General features: G+C 37.9%; 1 protein-coding gene and 1 long non-coding RNA gene across 2 annotated transcripts; one reads left to right on the top strand and one right to left on the bottom strand.

Annotated features, from left to right (window-relative positions):
• Positions 1-1,350: 1,350 nt before the first annotated feature.
• On the bottom strand, positions 1,351-18,664 carry sacm1la (SAC1 like phosphatidylinositide phosphatase a). The gene is made up of 20 exons (XM_072447825.1): positions 18,520-18,664; positions 14,423-14,520; positions 13,979-14,053; positions 13,780-13,907; positions 9,876-10,025; positions 8,708-8,767; positions 8,606-8,639; positions 8,418-8,519; positions 8,129-8,214; positions 7,940-8,026; positions 7,785-7,853; positions 7,627-7,706; positions 6,948-7,046; positions 6,547-6,685; positions 6,399-6,468; positions 6,002-6,074; positions 5,362-5,455; positions 5,130-5,222; positions 4,987-5,044; positions 1,351-4,013 (listed from the first exon to the last, which is right to left on the bottom strand). The coding sequence occupies exons 1-20, from the start codon at positions 18,546-18,548 to the stop codon at positions 3,877-3,879; spliced, it is 1,761 nt and encodes a 586-aa protein (XP_072303926.1). The 5' UTR covers positions 18,549-18,664; the 3' UTR covers positions 1,351-3,876.
• A 387-nt stretch (positions 18,665-19,051) lies between these two features.
• Positions 19,052-20,373, top strand: LOC140361436 (uncharacterized). The gene is made up of 6 exons (XR_011927013.1): positions 19,052-19,104; positions 19,280-19,436; positions 19,526-19,581; positions 19,757-19,787; positions 19,968-20,017; positions 20,269-20,373. It is a non-coding gene; the product is annotated as an uncharacterized lncRNA (long non-coding RNA).
• The last annotated feature ends 73 nt before the right edge of the window (positions 20,374-20,446 follow it).

Below are 20,446 nucleotides of genomic sequence, written 5' to 3'. Positions count from 1 at the left end.
GCATATGGCCCATTGTTTAGAAAAGTGCTATTCAAATAAACATCATTATTATTATTATTAATAATAATGATATGCTATATAATAATAATATCCATACACTGTGTGGATAATGACATGTAGTTTATGAAAGTAACGGCGCCTGGAGTAGAAAAGCATACGCCAAATTATCATTCAACATGGTTTGATGTGGCAATCTTGAAGAGGAAAGAAAGAAAGAAAGAAAGAAAGAAAGAAAGGAGAAAGCCAAGTAAAATATCAAATGTTAATTTAAAGCCGATGAGCAAATGTAGTACAGTCTAATTTACTTCAAAGTCAAAGTTGCAGCCTCATTTTATTTATTATTTTTGGATAATCAAGTTTCTTTAAAAAGACAAATTATGTTTATTGGCGTGCAGTTTAGCTCTCCAGCGCCCTCTAATGACTTTGGAAAGAAATGTGTCTAATTTGTGGCCTCTAATGAAATAAATCAAATTAGTGAAAATTGTACAGGCCTTTTTCTTTATGATTACAACATCGAAAACTGACTAAGGGATCAATGGATAAATTAAAATGACAGTTATTTTCACAAGTTTAATTATATTTTGGTATTGTGCCATTTTAATGCAAGGAACACACATTATACTTGATAAAAATAATGGACCAATTATTCGTATCCAACTTTATTTATATTTTAGTGACATTATTATACGTAAGGACAAAAAAAAAGACTTATGTACAGATTTCATTTTAATTTTATTCATGTATTGATCTTGCCTGCCAAAGTTGAATAAGTGAACGTGTGTTGAGAATCCTGTTACAGCAAAGATCAAGTTGTGCATTAAAAAGCAGCCATCTCTTTGGAGCGCGTTCTTCTCGGTACAATTAGGTACAGATCAAGAGGCCACAAAATTAGGTACACTCGATCTCATGCTGCTACTCATAATACATTGAATATTTCCCGTTAAAACCATTCAATCAGATGAACCTAAAAGTGCAGCCATCAAATGGAGTATGAAAAAAAAACATTTACAGGAATGATTTTTTTTTGACAATTCAAAGAAAAAAGAATGAAAGAAACACCTGGAATGAATCAGATGAAGGCGTGGTGAAAATAAACATGTCCCATTTGTACATTACATGAAATATTACAATGAGTACTCTAAATAACTAGGGAAAATTCATGTATTTCATAAGGCAGTTATACAAGTACACGTTTGTATTTAGTGACGTCATATCCAAACCTCTGCCAAGAAGCAACAAAACAACAAAGTTAAGATTAAATATTGTCAAAATGTTGTCCATTTTTATTTTGTTTGACATGAATTCGATATTTAAAATGTAAACCTGACGACTCTTTACTATTCAATCCTAGTTTGTGAATGTCAAATGGGAACAGTTTAGGTATTGTAAATTCCACATAGAACATGAACTTCTCAAAGAGGTATAGTTACAATATTAAAATGATGACATAGCATTTTTTTTTTTTTTTTACACAGCAGTTTTGGTCCATATGTGTTACTTTATGTTTATACAAGCACATGACCTGGCTTCAGACCTCAAACTAAAGAAAATATGGAACTAAATGTGCAAAATTAATTGGCGCACAGGACATCGAAAAGATCCAAAAAGATCAAAAATACTATAAACGCTAGTTTCCTTTGGCGTAATATTTACTGGTTAGATAATAACATTGTTTAATATTTTTGCAGTGTCAACTTCATTAAAAGCTAAAAAGATGGAAGACCTATAACAATATGCAAACTATTGTACCGATAATGATTTTATGTTTTTAAATCAGTGAAGGATATTTATATTAATACTTTTGGTTTGGGCCTGTATAACTACGGGAGTCTCTGTTTTTGAATGAAAAAACTGAACAAAAAACACACTTTATAATTCTGGATTAGGCCCACAAACTTTCTATATTAAAGCTGGGGTACCCAACTTTTTAGTTGTAAAAGAGTATATTTTGTGTTTTTCACCAATGAGTATTGTAAATGCAGATGTGATAAAAAAAAATTAGACCGCTATGCGCTTTCGTCATCTAATAATAAAAGTATTATAAGTCCAGGAAGTAAGCCAAAAGCAGCGCTCTGATTGGCTGTACTTGGGTGGTCCTCTCCCATGAATGCACGTTCATATCAACAATGTGCCAAAGGGTTTGTGAGAGCGAGGAACGAGTTACACAGATTATTTTTTAACATTATTAAGGCATAGGAATAAGGAATTGAACCTGAAACCTTGTTACTGTAAAGTTAGAGACTAGAAACTTGTGGATCAGAGCCAAAACATTGTGAAGCAAACAAAAACAAATTGTCAAATATAACCAGAAAACATGAGGCCAATTGGCAAAACCATCTGTAATAATACATCAACCTATTAAAGGTCTGAAACCAGGTTAAACTATGAGCATATTTTTAAATGGATAACTAATATCCAGCAGCACACTACATGGCTTGCCGATGTGCAAAAACCAACAAACAACCACCATCTCCAACAGGGAAAACGTGCTCTCTCCATTCCCATACAGAGCAGCCATGTTCTACTATACAACATATTAAGGCTCCATACATTCAGAGTAAACTATCCAGTAGCCAAGTCATTCATTGTGTGTGCGTGTATGAGTGCGGTATGTCGAATGAGGCCAGCAGGGGGCGTTTTATAACATTTCTGGAGACTAAATACAAAACAAAGAGTATTTAGAGTAGTCTTCTTTTTTTTTTTTTGCATATGCGCACCATCACCTAAAAGAAAGCAAGTATTACCAATGTAAACTGTAATTTCATTGACAGTTATGTTCTGAAATTAATATGGCTGAACGTTAATATCAAGTTATACAAATGCAGACACAAACTGGGTACAAAGTTGGACGAGAATGTAGTAGAAATATGAATCTTTTAAAATTTTGGGCACATATCAATTACAGTCTTCAAAGTGGATTAGGAGTTTTTCATATTACCATACAAATAAATGAGAACTACAGATGTTTGTATGCAAAATGACCAAGTTATTTCAATTTGACTTTTAGTTGTTGGGCTCTTAAGTGCCATTACTGTAATTAAATGCAATCCACAAATTGCAAAACAGGTGGTTAAACGGTTTGCTGCAGTCTAAAGGTATTCCTCACTTTCCAAAATCCTTTAGAGCATCCCAATTATTCACCGTGATGGAGTTTATAAGAGCTTTTCACAACTTTCTGAGTACAGAGTTTTTTATGATTAAGCTAACAAAAACTAGCACATTAACAGTGCTTTTCCTCATTTTCGGAAAAACAAATTAAAACACTTCATAATTAGACTGGTCGGTCACATTTTCACCCCAAGACCTGCTTTTCTGATATATCTATACAGGACTAAGACAGAATTTGCTCAACTACATGGACAAAATTGGGTACAGTACCTTTAATTATTAAGAATTCATATTAGGTTTTACAAATATCATGAAAGTGTGACAGCACAGTAAACTTGGTCCAACCCATTGGCAAAAGTATGACAGCAAAACACTAAAATTGTGTCTAAAATATGTATAACTTGTGATAAAATAAGTCCAGTTAACAGTGAGAGCTAGATATGGACAATCCCACTGGGCTTAGTTGGATAAATAGATATTATCGTGTTAAAAAAACGTAGATAAAGCAAACCCTATATATGGACAGAAGATACCAGATTCCATTCCCAGTTGAGATAGGGACAGTGAGATTGCCCACTCCAGTATGTAATTAATGCCGTTGAACGTTAAACTCAGGAGCAGGAGTTGTGTGTGTGTGGGTGCGAGCAGTACAGAGGATTGGATCAGTCTGGTGGAAAAAGGAGGCAACAGAGGAGAGCCGAGAGCCCAGCCCAGCTCCGCTCCGTCTCAGACACACACACGGGACACTCACACAGGCACACACAAACTTCAGTCCATCTTCTCCTTGTGCACCAGCTTGGGCGAGTCCACAAAGTCCTGGCCGTTGTACATGATGATGGCGGCGGTGATGGTGCTGAATGCCCCCCAGAACATCACGTAGGCCAGAGTCTCCGTCCACGTGTCACCTGGTAGAGAAGGACAAGATTTTTTTTATTTTTTTTTATTTTTAAACCCAAAACAAAGACTTATCATGCACACAAGGATCATTATTTTGTAGTGTGGTCACAGGCTCAATACTATTTTTTGATAAGTTTAACAAAATCAAATGATTATTCTTACTGTACATTGTGTGTATACAAATTTAAAAAATGGCCGTGGCTGGAGAGCCGCGGGCCGCGCAGTTTCAGGGACCGCGGCATTTCCCTTATAGCCCGTTATAGCCTCATGGCTAACCCTAACCTTAACCCCAACCTTAACCTTAACCCGGCGCGGTCTAAAACGGCGTTAAAACGTGGTCAAATAGCGGCGCAGTTTCAGGAGCCGTGGCGCGCGGCCGGCACAAAAATAACATGGCTTTTTCGCGCGGCTCTGCAGACACTCCCTTAAAAAATACCAAATAAAAATGTTGAATTATGGAGACTAAAAGACTTTCAAACAGGAAGAAAACATTTTGATTTAATTATGCTGCTCTCTTAAAAAACATCTTTTTGTACATATTTTAGAGTCTGTATAGTCTGTAAAACAAATTATGATTATGATCAAAATGCAACTCGACATGATTAGTCTATTAATTGATTTCTTTCACTAAGGGATAAGTCTGTCCTTTATATGCATTTTTTCCAGAATGAATGCCTCTTAAAATTAGTCTCAATACTCGTTTTAGTATCAATTAGTCTGTGTATATATATTTTTGGTCATTGCAAAACACAGTATTGATCCAAACAACCATTAGAAATAAGATCATTGACTCTCTGCTGGCCTTGCCTCTTTATAGAGCCATTTCCTCTGAGCGAGCAGTAGATTTTCACTTAAGGCATTTTTATTTTTGAAAAATTCCAAATTGAATCCTACATGAACCATTTTCATTATGCACAGAGCAAGCAGTAGGTGGAGATCAGAACAGCAGCCTGAAGTGACACTGTGGACCATTGGACTTACCAGCCATGAGTAGACACACGATGCACATGGAGAACGCCACCAGCATGATGATGGGCAGCTGCAGACAGAGCAGAAAACACTTGAGTTTCACAACGTTGTATTAGACCCACCTGATAATCATAAAAATCATGATTTAAACTAACAGTGAGGAACTTCCAGTCCTTCTGCTCTCGAAGTGGAGTAGGTCCGTCAGTCTCATCCACAGCAAAGTTACCCAGGAACAAGTCGATGGAGTCCTGAAGAGAGAAGGAAAGGTTTACTCTTTTATACGAATTACTATAACTTGCAATACATGAGCTCTCGGGATTACATTATATCATTGAGAATAGTTGGAGAGTCAAATTTGAATTTGCAACATGTATGATCATATCGTACTTGTCTGAAGCCGTCTGAGAAGTTGTTTTTGTAGTAACGAATCATGGAGTTCCAGCCGTCCATCACAAGTCCCCACTGGGTCCTCTTCCCTGTCCTGGAGGGAGTAACCAAAGCACACAAAAAATGCATCAGGGCAACCAAATATCAGCTGGTGCAATAACCCATATCACAAAAGGAAAATGTCCAGCTTTAGTATTTGTTAACCAATGTCAAAATACAACAGTGACAAGAAATTGTACCTTTTTGTCTTAGTTTACTATGATAAATTTGTCTATAGTATGCAACTTTTTGAGTGGATGGTATGCCTAACCGGTCTAAACACGTTTGATTTTGGATCGCACCTTTTAGCAGTCCTTGCTCAATTCCTTGCTTTATTGGCGCCTTATTTTGAACACTTTTTGGTTTCCTTCTTTTGAGCATTTTTAGATGTAATACTCCATGAAAAAAAGACCCGTTTAAAACGATGTGTCCTCTCCCTGAGCTGAATGGTCAGTGTCATCATGCATCACTGCTGAACCTGGAATTCTGAAGGCGCAGGAGACACTGTCCTCTATGCAGATTAAGGCACTCACAACTCAATTTCAGTAGAGACTGTAATTCCTTTTTTAAACATTTTGTAGTGTAACTGGTGGGGCAGTACCTTGTAAAGTCCGTCTTGAGGGCCCCGGTCCCTGCGTACTGCACTGCACATGCGTTGGCGTTGTCAGCCCAAGCTGTTAGGAAGAGACAACAAAACAGTCAGAAATAAGATTTAGAACAAGAGGTTTGATCCCAGCTCCAAACAGTGCTTGCTGATGTCGTGTCCTTGGGCAAGACACTTCCCCTACCTTGTTTGTGTGTGAGTAAGTGATTAGTGGTGGTCACTGGTCAGAGGGACAATAGCAAAGATTGGAAGCCCTTCTTAAATTAGTTATTTTGGTCTGCCCCGAGGCAGCTATGGCTACAGAAGAAACTTACCACCAGAGTGACTGAAGAATGACGACATTGAGGCTTTATAAATCTGATGGTCACCAGACGTCACAGTGAACAGGACTCACCATTCTTGTAGATTTTCTCAAACTCGGCCTGCTCTTCCAGCCTCTGGCCGACGTTCAGAACGCCCATCCTCTGTTGGTACAAATGTGTGTTAGCACACAGTTCAAGCTCCAGTTAGACTTATTATGACTGCAAAGGATGTGCTTGTACCTGAAGCTGTGTCTGCAGTGAGCGTCGGGCCAGCAGGCTCTGGATGACATTGGTCCTGTCCAGACAGTCCATGCAGTTACTCCTGAACACGCCCTTCTGCTGGGACAATGTTTTCCCATCTCCGTTCACCATGAAGAACCTGAGAGCAAATACACAACTCAAAGTAACTCCTGCACTTGCACAAACAAAAGTTCTACCAAAAACACTTGCAATATATCTGGTATTGAGTTTTATTTAATAACCTTTTTATTTTAGTTTGAATATCTACTTTTCAAGGCATTTCTGGCTAATTTCAAGCAGAAATCAACAAATGGAGTGATTCAAGGTCAGATATTTTGTATGAAAAGCCATTTGAACTTATTCAGATATTTTTTGCAGAGTATAATATCTGATCCGATTACCCATATTCATCTTGCGCCTCAGCCACAGTGTCCACCAGGATCTGTAGCCGGTCCCATCTCATGTGACTGCACTCTTTGTGGAAGTCAAAGGCTATGTAACTGCAGAGACAAGAAAATTCAATTAGAATATAAATGAAAGCAATAAACTGGTGTCTGTAAATGTTGGACAATATATATTATTAGTAGATGTGGGAAGTATATTATATAATGTCTTATTTTGCAAAATTTTCCTTTTTCTATCATAGATTATATTTTACTATTATTCATCGTTTCATGTGGCACCATATCACCAAATAATGTTCCTGGTTTGTGAACGAAATGGATAATAAAGTGTGGTGTTTTGGGGATGCAAAAATATAGAGTATATCGCGTCTAAATAAAACTATTAAAAATGAATGACCTACGGAGGAAACGGAAGTATGAAAAGCGTGATATTCTTGACCTTTTGTGGTCAATTTAAAAAGTAATTTATGTTTCGTGCTAGACTTGAACCAATAAATTTACAGGCACATTTTAAATATCATTATCGGAAAAATGCAAACACAATTGAGATATTTTTGTCATTATTGCCAGCCTATAATACTTAGAACATGTGAATTTAAACACTCTATAACACAATGTTCCCTTTACTTTTAATGCTGTGTGTTAATCTAACAGGATTATGCTCTGTGCCACTTACTTGAGTAAACCATTTCCCATTTCAGAAGCCATTCTTGCAAAAGCTTGTTCTAGAGGTTTCTCTGATCCCTTTTGGTTCACCTGAACACAACAACAAGACACACGACTACAGCAACTGGATGCTAGATCCTTTCACATTTCCATTTGAACGCGTCTTACCAAGTTTAGAATGGTCTGCTTTCCATAAATGAGGACTTGTGAATCAAAATGTCTCTGGAAGCCGTCAATCTGTAAATGTACAACAGACTTGAGCTTGTGTGACAAATATATCAAAATAATGCCAGAGCTGAAAATGGAACTCTTGGGGTTCGTACGTGTTTGATGGTTTTACTGATGATAGGTTTGGGTTTGTATTTGAGATTGGGCCTCTGACTCCAGTAAAACGGCATGGAGCCCCGAGTCTGCGGTGGGAAGGACACAGGAATGCGTTATGGATCCATTTGATTGGTCTATATTAGGACAATCTGGACAAAACCGTGAGTTGTGTAGTGATGTGATCTTACCTGCACAAAAGAGGCCTTGGACCCCTCGTACAAAACTATCTGCTCCGTCTCCACAAAGTTGGCAGCGTGGCCTTCCGAGTCGATGCCTGCGGAGCACAACGCTACAGTTAAGACTTCACAAGGAAGACGGGGGAGGAGCTTGTGAAGGGAATTAGGCCTTTTATCACATTTTAGAAACACCTGTGTCTTTGGTGCATCATTGGCTGAATTTCAAAAGCAATATAAGCGTGCGATTTCCATTTTGCACACGAGCAAAGCTTTGGTAAATCATAATGTGCAATAGAAATACCTCTGACGTAGTATCTGACGCCAGCTCTGAAACAGCTCCTCCGCGAGATCAGGATCCACTCAAACACTTTACCGTTGATGCGGCACGGCTTCATGAAAATAACTGAGGCGGACGGTCAAGGAAAAGGCTGTACATCTCAAAATAGATGTTTCAAATATCCGTACCAACAGTAATGTTAAAAAGGATACATCCGTGGACAACAGGAAGAGCGAACCGGTGAAGCTGAAATACAAAATTGAATGTTACGATCGATAACGATTTATTTTGTGCAGGTGATGTTACGTGTTTACCTCGGGCTGTGCTGCAAGTTCTCTGAGGAGGTTTCCGTTCCACACAAATCTTTGATCCGCCTGAAAATCACAAACCGATATTGAAATGTCCGACTCCATATACACCGTGCATTCACTGTACATCAACAGTTCATATTATGGTAAATTATTAAATGATGATGTGGCGATCTTTCTACAATCTGAAACAATTTTTCAGATAAGTTCAATGTGAGTTGTCAAAATAATAATACCCAGATACTAATCAATACTACTTGAGCATGTATGGAAATGTAAACTTCACAAATAGGACACATTTGGACCTCTTTGAAAAGATTTGTTGATCTTTATGTGTATCAGACGTTTGTGAAAAGTGTAAAAAGGGTAAAGACCTTTTGCAAATGAAGCTTTTCCTTAGTATCAAAATCATGATTGAAATGTTTGTACTGTGACAGCTGTTGGCTTTCCCCCAAACCCCAAATCTTGTAATATCTGTGTGTTTTTTCCGTAACTATGCGACTAGAGTTGTCACAATACGAACTTTTTCGACTCTTTCAATTTTTTTTTCATTTTTTAATGACATAGTGTGCATGATTGTGTAAATAACAGAGCCACATCTTTAGCAGGATTACTCTATTTTCATTAGTCACTGATGCACTGAGGACAAACTGGTAATGACAAATGCGCACCCAGAAACTGGGTCCGTGCAGAAAATATTGGAGCAACATCTTTAATATCGAACCAATCCCAAAACCCTCCTTCGGGGCCCTGTGTCGGTGTCCTGTGGCTGAGGCTCTCTGCTCCTGGTGCAGACGGCTCCTATGATGGTGCTTTCTCTGCCGGTCATTGGTACTCACCCTCATGTTCATTTCTTTAGTGTGCGTGTGTGCGTGCGTGTATGTACATAGGTTGTTGAGGGTTGATGTGGGATGATAGATACAGGGCGATTACATGTAATCTGTAAAGCATTTTGTATTACAAGCTTTTTATAATGCAAGTGCTTTCTTATTCAATCAGCGTATGTACAGTATATCTCACTATTACTAATTTTGGAACAATATATACAGTATTGCCAAACCCTAGTTTTAAAAATCACTTGGAGTACCATTTTTTAAAGCCTTAGTTTACAGTATTGTTTTCATAGTTCTTCCCATTGTCTATCTGTGGTGCTGAGGATGCATGTGGTTCTCACCCGCTCCAGCAGGCTCATCTCCTGGAAGTCTGGACTGGTGTTGGCCAGTCTCTGCAGCGTGTGTGTCAGGTCAAAGTCCGTGCAGAAGTAGAATCCGTCTGTGTGCAGCACATTGTTGATCATGGACAGGAAGGTCTTATTCTCCTGGGACTGAGAAAAGGACACAGACATACATCTGTCAGCAGGCCACATTTCACACAGGCAGGCCGCGTAATCTACTATCTAAAAACACAAGCCCACAACACCAGTGACTCTCCTGGAGGATGTGAGTAGACGTCCTGTGCTGGTTCAGCTAAACTGGAAAGCATGTGCTTCTTTAATATTGTAACACAAGATAAATCTATTGTGATTCATGATGGGACAGGACATGGGACAGGACATGGGACTTTTCATGGAATTAGATTCAAACCAAAAAGATTACATTTTGACATTGTATAGAATACATTGTTGACCACACAATCCTTGATTTATTTTATTTAATATTTTTGCTGTCATTGTATCACTGCCTTTTGGGATGTTTTTTGTCTAAGACAAGCAAACACATTTAAATTTTAAAAAACCTCCCAAGTTTATGTTCATGCATGTGTGCACATTCTTGTGGCATTTTGTCCCATCCTTAATTGTGATGTAGGTAACCAAGACAAACCTGCAGTTGTTCAAGACTATTTCAAGGAAGAACTTGGGCCACTGGAGCAAACTAACTGTAGTGACTCATCGTCACTAAAAACTCCAAAACTCTTCTACCGCCCGCACGCACGCACCCTATAGGGTGGCTATGAAGAAATATCACTTGCTTGTTGTTGCCTTAAAGGTGCACTGTGTAACTTTTCTGGTGAGGTGTCCACAACAGGGCTTTTAAGTTATTGCCTTGTCTGGAATAAGCAGCTGAGGAGTCCACCACCAGAAAAGTTACAATTTAAAATAAAGTACATTCATTGAAGCATCATTAGAACAACATGAAATCTGCTTTGAGTCCAACACAATGATTTAACCTGTCAAATTTTAGCACGCCCTTTGAACTACTTTGGAAGTAGCAGATTTAACATGGTTCCTAAAGGTTAAACATGTACAAACTAGTGATGGGCAAGATCAGACAACAATTGAAACCAGGGCTTGGATTAACTATGCCAAAACCACTGTCCATTTATACAATGGGCGATGCACTTACAGTAAATACCCGCAGATAAATACTCTGAATTATGGGTATAAGATTAGAACATTACTGAATGGACAGGGCAGGACCATTTTACAAGTTTTGACTACCATCCGAGCTGTTGGCATCGTTTTCAATCTGAATGAAGCGCGTCTGTCACTGTCTGTGTCACTGTGTCACTATTACACATCTATTGTGTTGTTGTCTGCAGCCGCAAGACAAATTCCACACTAGGACAATAAAGTCAATTCTGATTATGAAGGATTTTGTAGAATAACTAGTACTTACGTTTGTAAATGAGAGTGTGTCTGTGCCTCCAGACTGCTATTAATAATGAATTGAATAAAAATAATTGAAAATGTACACATCACCAGTAGAAATTAAACTCAAAAGGCAAAACATTGGGCATCTCTAAATCTTTTCCAAAACAACACTTAGTTTTATTGGAGGTGTCCTCGGTCAGTAAAGCATGTGGTTTGGAGCAAGGTTCAGGCTCAGGGAATAATTGTGACTGTATTGTTCATGTTAAGGAAAGCCATTTTGATTTGTTTTTCATTAAGTCAAAGTGCAGTTATGAGCTAGTCCTTTGAGCATCGGGACACACAGCGTGGTTTTTGATCTTTGTGCATCCTAGCAGAGCTAATAGGATGTGTGTAAGCCAGTTAACCCGGCGCATGAATCAAGCATTAGCTCTCTGTCCTTGCACTCTTCACTCCAACTCACTGCCTTTTGTCACAGGAATTGGCTATTCTTGACTCTTCTATTGATCCAAGGAAAGCGCTGGATTAATAATGCACGGACTATTTAGTGGAAGTATGCAGCAGCACCGTTCCAGTCTGTAACATGAGGAGCGAACAACTAGATAGGACAAGCTTCAGACCTCAGATGAGAATGATTGTCTGAAAAAAGTCAAGGTGCTGAGTGATTGCTCCCTGTCATTGTTGCACTGAAATAATTCATGCAAAAATAGAAAGATAATTAGGAGGAGAGGAGTGAGTTAGCTGCTTTGTACCAATCTTCTCCCCGAGCACATATGGAAAAAAAGATGAGTTTTTACTTCCATCATGCTCAATAATAGTGTGAAGAGGGGTTTGCAAAACATTTACTGCAATTTAGGACACCATTTATTGTCCAATTTAAATTAGCGATTGACCAATTTCAGTTTTTCCATGGCCAATGCCAGTATAAGTATATATAGCGAGCCTCATGCGGTACTGAGAGTGTTTTTCGACCTTCCTATAAGTGATCTGTTCTTTTCTTCTGTATCTACCTCTGTATCTACCTGCGTTGCATCAATGAAATTTCCCCATGTGGGACAATAAAAGAATATCTTATCTTATCTTATAATATTTCAGAATTTAGAGCAGCCAATGGCATCGAGTTTGTAGTGATCTAAAATGATGATGAACTCTGCCATACTGTGCAATTCTCATTGCGGGTGTAACAAATCTTTTCAGTGCACATCTGACAATTTTGCATCATGACACGTGTACAATGCATATTGTAACAAGTAAGAATCGTGATGCATCGTTGCATCATTACACTCCTATTCTACATTATAAAAGTAAAACAAGGAAAATAAGTCTTATCATTAGGAATTATTTGAGCGCCTGTTGCCCTGTTTTACAACTGACCCATAATTAATCAGTGTGATGCCATGTATTTGTGCACTTATTTCCTCCATTATTGTTAAAAAAAAAAATATTTTTCTTGGATTAGTTTTTATATATTTTTTCCCCATAGCCAAAAAAAACTCCTGTTTAACAATTTTTTGGTAATTACGCATTTTTGCATATTTTTGTAGTTCATTTTTACACTTCACAGTCTTGGCTTTGCTCCCTGGAGCCTTTAAATGGAGCACCTGCGCGCTCGCCCTCTGCACCTGGCAGCTCGCCTTTTGTGCGTCAGAAAGTGCAGCTCCAACACTCGCTCCTGCTCCCTGCAGGCACGCATGTTTGAGTAGCTTTTTGTCAGTTTAGCTTTTGGATGAACTGGTGGGACAACATTAAAACTATTGAAAATATTATCTATTCTATAGAGATGTTATTCCTTTGTCTGCCATATTCAACTGTATGACATTACAGATGTTCATCTCGCATTTACTCAATAACAACTGCAAACAAACCCATCCTTAAAAAACATGCATTCTTACTGTGAGCGGGCTCAACTTGCCACAGATCTGACCTGTAACTTAGCCCATTTGTCTCCACGGAAAGAGATAAAGGTGCACTGTGGCATTAAACTTATACGTAATTTTATTTTACGTTTTCCAATGTTATGATGTTTTTACAATATGTTGCTTTTTTCCATCCTGTTCCTAATATTGAAGAGGGGCATGGTCAGACTTTCAGCGCAGCCAACATGAATGAATAACTGTTAGTTTATAAAATACGCTCACATCCTTTTAGTGCTATCATTCTTTTTTAAAGAGCTATAGTCCCCTTTGACAGTGTTCATACCCCGAAAGACACACCTAATTTGAAACTTTCAGCATTGGACCGAACTGATTGTTCACTTTATTACTTTTTAACAAGTTCCTAATAAACTGATCCCCGTCAAGAATTAGGATACACATGTTTTAATTTAAGTGCACTTTCATCATGCTAACAATAACCATCCTGCCTGCAAAACTAATCTCCATTTGATGAAAAAAAAATAAAATTGCAGCCACTTTCAGAGAGGAATCTATGAGAGGCAATCCAATAGAAGTTGTTGCTCCATGAGGCCTAGTAGTAATAGTTTGTGCCTGACCTGTATTTCGGACAGGTGCAGCACGGTCTTCTTGTAGGAGATGATGTCAAAGTCCACCGCCTTCCACACGGCATGGCCCATCAGACTGCCGACGTTCTTCTTCCTGGTGATGACGATCAGGTACATCCCTGAGGCACAGACAGGCTCAGACTACACACAAAGTACACACAACAGCACACAATACAGAACACAACAGTACCTGCCACCAGCCGGATCGTCCCCATAATGCCACAGATGGGCCGCGTTACAGCTGAAGGTGGGACATTGTTCCTCCCTTGAAAAAAACACAAAACATGTTGACAGAATTAGGGACAGTGGCCATGGCAGTTAACAACTGGAAACAAAAACATAATACTGTGCAAATTATAGACAAATACTTAGTGTGATGCTCTTGCACTTAGCCACTCAACCAGGAAGATTTGAGATTTGAGTCACAGGTTATGAAAAACCCAGAGTGTGTAAACTGGAATCAACCAATCAACCATTCAGGTCAAAACCTCGTCAAAAGTCATTGTCAAATAAATACACCTTTTGGTGTAATTATTTATATATAAATCAGATCAATTAATCAATACAACATGATAAAAACTTTTTTGCAAGCAGTTTGACATAAATGATGAACACTAATGTTAGATAGTGTTACCTGTGAGGGTCATCTCATTGGAGACCCTGTCGATGGCCAGCACTGCATCAGCGCCTTCATCACAGGCTTCAATATAGAACTTCTCTGGGGTCGTGTGCCTACAATCACACAACAAACACAAGGATTCATTCGATTATTTTATGGCAGTTCTGTCTGCTGAGTTCTAGAAGAATGAATATACTGTATGGATTTTCTTTGTAAAGATGAAGTCTTTCTCCTCAGCAGTGAGGGGCTAGTCAAAGCTCTGGTGTTCTCATTACTGCCATGTCATTGTAATTTGATCAAAACTGAACAATTGAACAAGTAAACTCATGTAACCACAAGTTTAGACATGGCCATCGATGAGCACTGGGCGTAGGGTCTGTCTGTAAATGCAGCCAAACTACTTCAACAACTGAAGAAGTTTAGAATATGTTTCTTTTTATGAGGTGAGATTGCTTAATTTGTCTATTAAACACCAGGTTTTGCTTTACAATTGTACGATTGACTTTGGGGGCACTTCAAATCATCTTTTAACCTGGTATTTCATCATCACTCATTTATTCAAAGTTGTATTTTGATTGATTCTTATACATTGTCCTTCACCTGAGACTCGAGAGCTCAGAAAATTCCTGTTTTCACCTACCCCCTATCCCTGCCCACATCCCTATACTTACCCTATCATTTGAAAAATCAAGACTAAGCGACACATGTAGAGTTCTAAAATGTCACATAGCCACTTCACGTTCAACAATAAATCACGTAAATGTCAGCTTGTTACAGTGAAATGTCACTATGCACTTATGCTTATGCGCTCTGCCATTTTGAACAGGAAGTCAATGGACCAATTTCTATTATTAAGCCATTTTAGATCAGTATTGCAGTTTACAAAGAACAAAATGCAAGTCTGGTTTGCTGAATTTAAAGGGAAAAAAAGGAATATGCAGCAAAAAAATACTTATTATCAGTAGTTCTTTTTCCTGAAAGCAATAAAACGTAAATATTATATTCTGAGTGTCCAGGAGCATTAACATTTCAAGACTGAAATGACTGAACAAAGAATCTCATGCATTTCAGAAGCATTTTAAAGAATAAAACAGTAAGATATATGAAGATTGAATATGAATGGTTGAAACAACAAAAAAAAAGAAGCAGTTTAAGTAACATATTACCCCTTTGCAAACCCAACCAATTATCCTGGCTTATTATGTGTAAAACTATAAAATATGAAATTCTACTTCATGTGATATTAATGAATCACAGTATCAATACTATTGTGAGATTTTTTATTACCTTTTGACACAATAATTTCTGTTATATTGAAACTAGAATGTGCACATACTAGTCAGATTCTCTCAAAACAAAAGTTTAACATTGACAAAAGGCTATAAAGCTAATTAAGGACTTTATGAAAATAATATATCAAATGCGCCATTTCATTTAAAAAACGCATCTTTATTAAAAGATAGATAAGCCCCATTTAGGAGTTTGCATTACAATCATCTCTTAAATGGAAAAATGTGATATTTTTCCAAAACCGATCAGCCCTAAGCTTTTAGACAGAATAAGACATTTTACTTTAGTTCTTTGCCAAGGACATGTATATGTACATGTATTACCTAAACCTTTTAATTTGATCTACAATTCACTATTCAAGCCAACCATCTTAATCCTTTTTATTAGTTACATGTCTTGACAAACAAAGAACCAAACCAGATTGAGTCCACACAGTTATGGACGCTGGTGTTAGATGACTGCACCCCGACTTAAACCCGCAGAGCAGAAAAATGTGACCCTCTTTGGGATGACGTCTGAGGCTTAGGGTCCTGCAGCTACCTCGCACTTAACAGCTGGGCGTACTGCAGCTACACAAGGAAGCTATTGTTGGCCTCCGCTAAACAAATATACACATGCAATTACTTACTGTTCCTGCCTTGTCACTCACAGTTCAACCAAATGAGCAAATACATCTTAATAAGGATGAACTATAGTCAAAGGTGGACAGTAAAATGAACCACTACATACACTTCTTATGCTACATATTCTATTTTTTTTTTCTAATGGGACATAGCATATTAATAAACAAGATCCCATGTAAATATGACAAATTTCACCATGTTCAGTCCCATAGCAGGTTGTGTTAGCACAGATAAGCCACAAAACAAAGCACAGCACACGGACATAAGTAAATGAGTAAACCTAAATAAAAGCAGCAGCATAAGCATTTAGCACAAGCACAATCATTAAGTAATAGCAGCACAAACAGGGAATAATACAACAATAGATTAGTTTAAACAAAAGTTGGCTTCTTCCATTGTTGTGATGCCTTGACCAATCAGCGGCAAGTATAATAATAAACGTCCTGATTGCCTTCAGCAAGAGACTTTTCAGATATAAAATAATAATATTAATCTACTGTGAGTATGGATGTCAAGATGATTAGGTTTATTGATAATTGTAATTATTCAGGTCACAATATAATCATATGAACCAAAAATAAATTATAATCGTGACAGTGTTCTTAGCAAAATGAAGTATTTATACTTTACAACATAAACAAATAACATAAATAACTTTATATTTGGCCGTTTTTGTCACGTTTAACTTTATTTTATCTATCAGAAAGTTATATTTTGTAAAGCCGGACACCAACAAATTAAAGATTTCCCTGTTGTTTAGTCGCGGCTTCAATATCGTAAATAATCATTCAATTGTGACGTTTTTTCCTCACAATAATCATAAGCCAGGTTTACGATTATTGAGGTTGTGAGCCAGGTTTTTTATCTGGCGTGTAAATATATTACCACAATTTAACCAAATTGCTCTTTGCTTAAATTTCTATTTGACCTCATTAGTGTTTCAGTATCAGGCCGATACAAATATCTAGAGGGAAAAACTTCACTCACATATAGCACCGATACATCAACCAACCCCATCAGTGGTGGTGGTGGTGGTATTCAGTAGACAAATATTATCATCTTGTACCAAGTTTGAGAACCACTGCATACTTTGCGAGATCTGCCTAGAATCGCGCCTTCTGGTATTTACCAAGTTCCATACGCTAAAAACTGGAGAAAGGTTTACTTCAACATGAACGTTGAGGTTTATCTGCTTCAGCATTTGAAGTTTCACATTGTGTTCCAATTATAATCTGACTAACTGTAAATATGTCCTTCAGAGTTTAATGTTCCAGCGGGGAAAAAAAACCCAAAAAACTTGTTATGTTGAAGGAGTGCAAGCCCTCAGCAAATATAAATAGTCATGGTTAATGTCTTGAGACAAAATATGTTGATCAGTCTGTAAAAGATAGGGCCCTGATGCTCAATATTCAAAGTCATTCATTTACTGGTGCCAAGCTGACAAATATTCTCTTCACCTTATATGCTTTTTTGTTTATATGATTATTGCATAAACCCAGACCAAAGAAGAACAACCATTTCCAATACCAAGTGAAAAGGATATGTACTTTCTCCCTTCTAGTAGAGTTAAGCCAACCAAACCAAAGCAGTGGAACAGTCTTATGATGAGGGGTGTGGTAGGAACACACAAGATTTCAGGAATGCCACAATTCATAAAGCCAGCACAGAATAATAATTCAAAATGAGCACAATAATTGCATTTTCTAAAGCCTTAAAATCATCGTAAGGCGACAAGATAGTTCTCTCCCTATTGCTAACCCTCTTTATTGTCAAAAAGTCTCCAAAAGCCTGTCTTTTCTTACTGCTCTTACTAAGTAAACAACCTTTGTGGCACTGAATGCACAATGATAGCTCAGAAACTTGCCGATGTGCATTGGTATAACAAGTCATCTGGCGTTATCATCTGCTGAAGTGTATTGGCAAAAAAAAACATGCTAATGTCGATATAACGATGGCAGAATAAACGGTACATAATGAATGAGTGTGGACTGAAACTTGGCTGGGTCTTGTTCTACCAGGCGAGCCTGTCAGTGAACTTCAGCCGCTGTGTCATGACGCAAACCCTGGCTCCTCCAGCTCCCTCCAGCTCCCTCCGTCGCCCTCCCCACATCGCTACGACTAGCTTAGCATGTCCCACACCTACAACCAAAGCGCAAAAGGATGGAAAACGAGGTATACGGTATAATTTCAGTTACTTACAAATTGTATCTCTCGTAGGCGGTCGCCATCTTCGCTCCGTCTACCTGACCTCGGTGACGACAGCAGTAAGAGTGGCTTTAGTTTTGTTGCCAGATCGGAATAGAGCGTCCCAACCTCAGCTGAACAGAATGAAATGAAGATTTTACTCTCAACCTGGCACTCAAGCAGAAGTGCCGTAGTGGATTCGGCATGCTTTTGAACACGTATTTTGCCCAATTTTGCGTTTATATCATATTTTATACATACATTAAAAATGCATTAAAAATGCTTTGTCGTGTTGTTTAACACACATCGTTTCTAAATATCTAATTACAATAATTACTACGTATGCAATTATTTATTTTTGTTTGCAGTTGTTCACTATTGTAAACATACTATAATTGCAAACTGTGTTTTCTTCTTTTTGCTATCCAAAATACTTCACAGTCATGTTTGTCATTTTTAACAGGCATTTGTTAGTTAGCATGTCCAACCACCGGGTCCTTTGAAGGACCCTTATATAAACCCCTGACAACGCTCCCCGGTCCTCTTTCCTCTTTGACTGCACAGTACACAGTGTACTTGGCGTACACCACTTCTGAAAAAGTATGTATTTTTGAGTTTTTGGTTTTTCGTACTATATGTTAAGTCCATAAACTTACACCATGTTTGTCAAACTGGTAGAACTTTACTCTAGTTTGGTTAGTGTACTTAACTGTGCTTGTAGCACGTGGCAGAAATAGGCCGCAGCGTTCTTACCATGCGTTTCTTTTCTCTTTAGGATGACTCTGACATTAAACCCTACTCATCAGAAGTGTGCTTGTGAAGATGGAGTGGGCTGACTAAGTCAATGACTCACGATGGTGCAAATATGGCTTTTCCTTTTTCGGGAATGTTGTGTAATCGGAAGAGAATGGACTGCATTTTCAACTTCCACGGTAAGTTCTTACGGGGGTAGAAACCCTGCATTTCAAAACGTTTATTAACCTTCTGAAAATTTATGCTTAAAAATCACGGTCTTTTGCAGGGACTTAAAGCTGAATCTAAGAACGACCCTGAGAACATTTAGTTAGCCATGAAAAGGTGAGCACAATAAAGAACCCCTCTAGTTGTGGGAAAAGGCTGCTTTGATGATTGTTTTGACTAGAGTCTCTGAAATACAATGAAGATCTTTCACAGTGCACTGAGTTTGCCAAACTCTAATTGTACATTATTACTTGTACCTGAATATTGTTCTAACATTTCTTTTTTATTAAAGGCTGCTCTGTGTGGTGGTCTGTGATGTCAAGGTAACTACTGTCAAATACGCAAGTTACTTAAGGGGATGTGGAATGATGATATTATTGGACTAGAGTCTCTGATAAACATGAAGTATTTTCACAGTGCACTGACCACACCCTGTTAACTTAGATTTTCACTTATTCTAGTTTCAATCTAATGTGTGATTTTTTTTTTCTTCCCCATATCAGAAGTTGTGTCCGGTAAAGGCTCAAAATGGATGGACAAATCTGAGCACATAGTAAGTCTGTTTTACTTGGTCCGTTATAACATTTGGATTCAAATTTGCGGTGTTCAAATGGTTTAAACTTCATAACATTTTTAAGTAGCTAAATTGGTACAATCCTTCAGATTCCAGAGTTCGATGATGATTCAGTGTTTCGGTTCGACTGATTACTGATGTTTTCTCGCAGCGCACTGAGTACTCTGGTTTTTAGCCGATGGGCTTTAAAACTAAAATTTTCTGAAACTGATTGTGTTTTCTCTTTCTAGACTCAGACGTTATGCTGGCTGCCAGGTTGAACTCTGAACTGCTGAGTTGATCACGTGTATGTGTACTGCTGAAATTATTTAAATACAAAATAAATTATTTTTAAACCCTGATTTCTTGTATATTAGTCTGTAGATAAGTTTTTACAGTTGTGTACATTAGGACTGGCATGTCTATAGA

Source organism: Eucyclogobius newberryi, unplaced genomic scaffold (genome assembly GCF_026437365.1).
Source record: "Eucyclogobius newberryi isolate DKJ021-1_F unplaced genomic scaffold, fEucNew1.0.hap1 SCAF_16, whole genome shotgun sequence".
Taxonomy (NCBI): Eukaryota; Metazoa; Chordata; class Actinopteri; order Gobiiformes; family Gobiidae; genus Eucyclogobius; species Eucyclogobius newberryi.
Note: the sequence above shows the minus strand (reverse complement) of the source record. Positions and strands in the feature narration are given on the sequence as shown.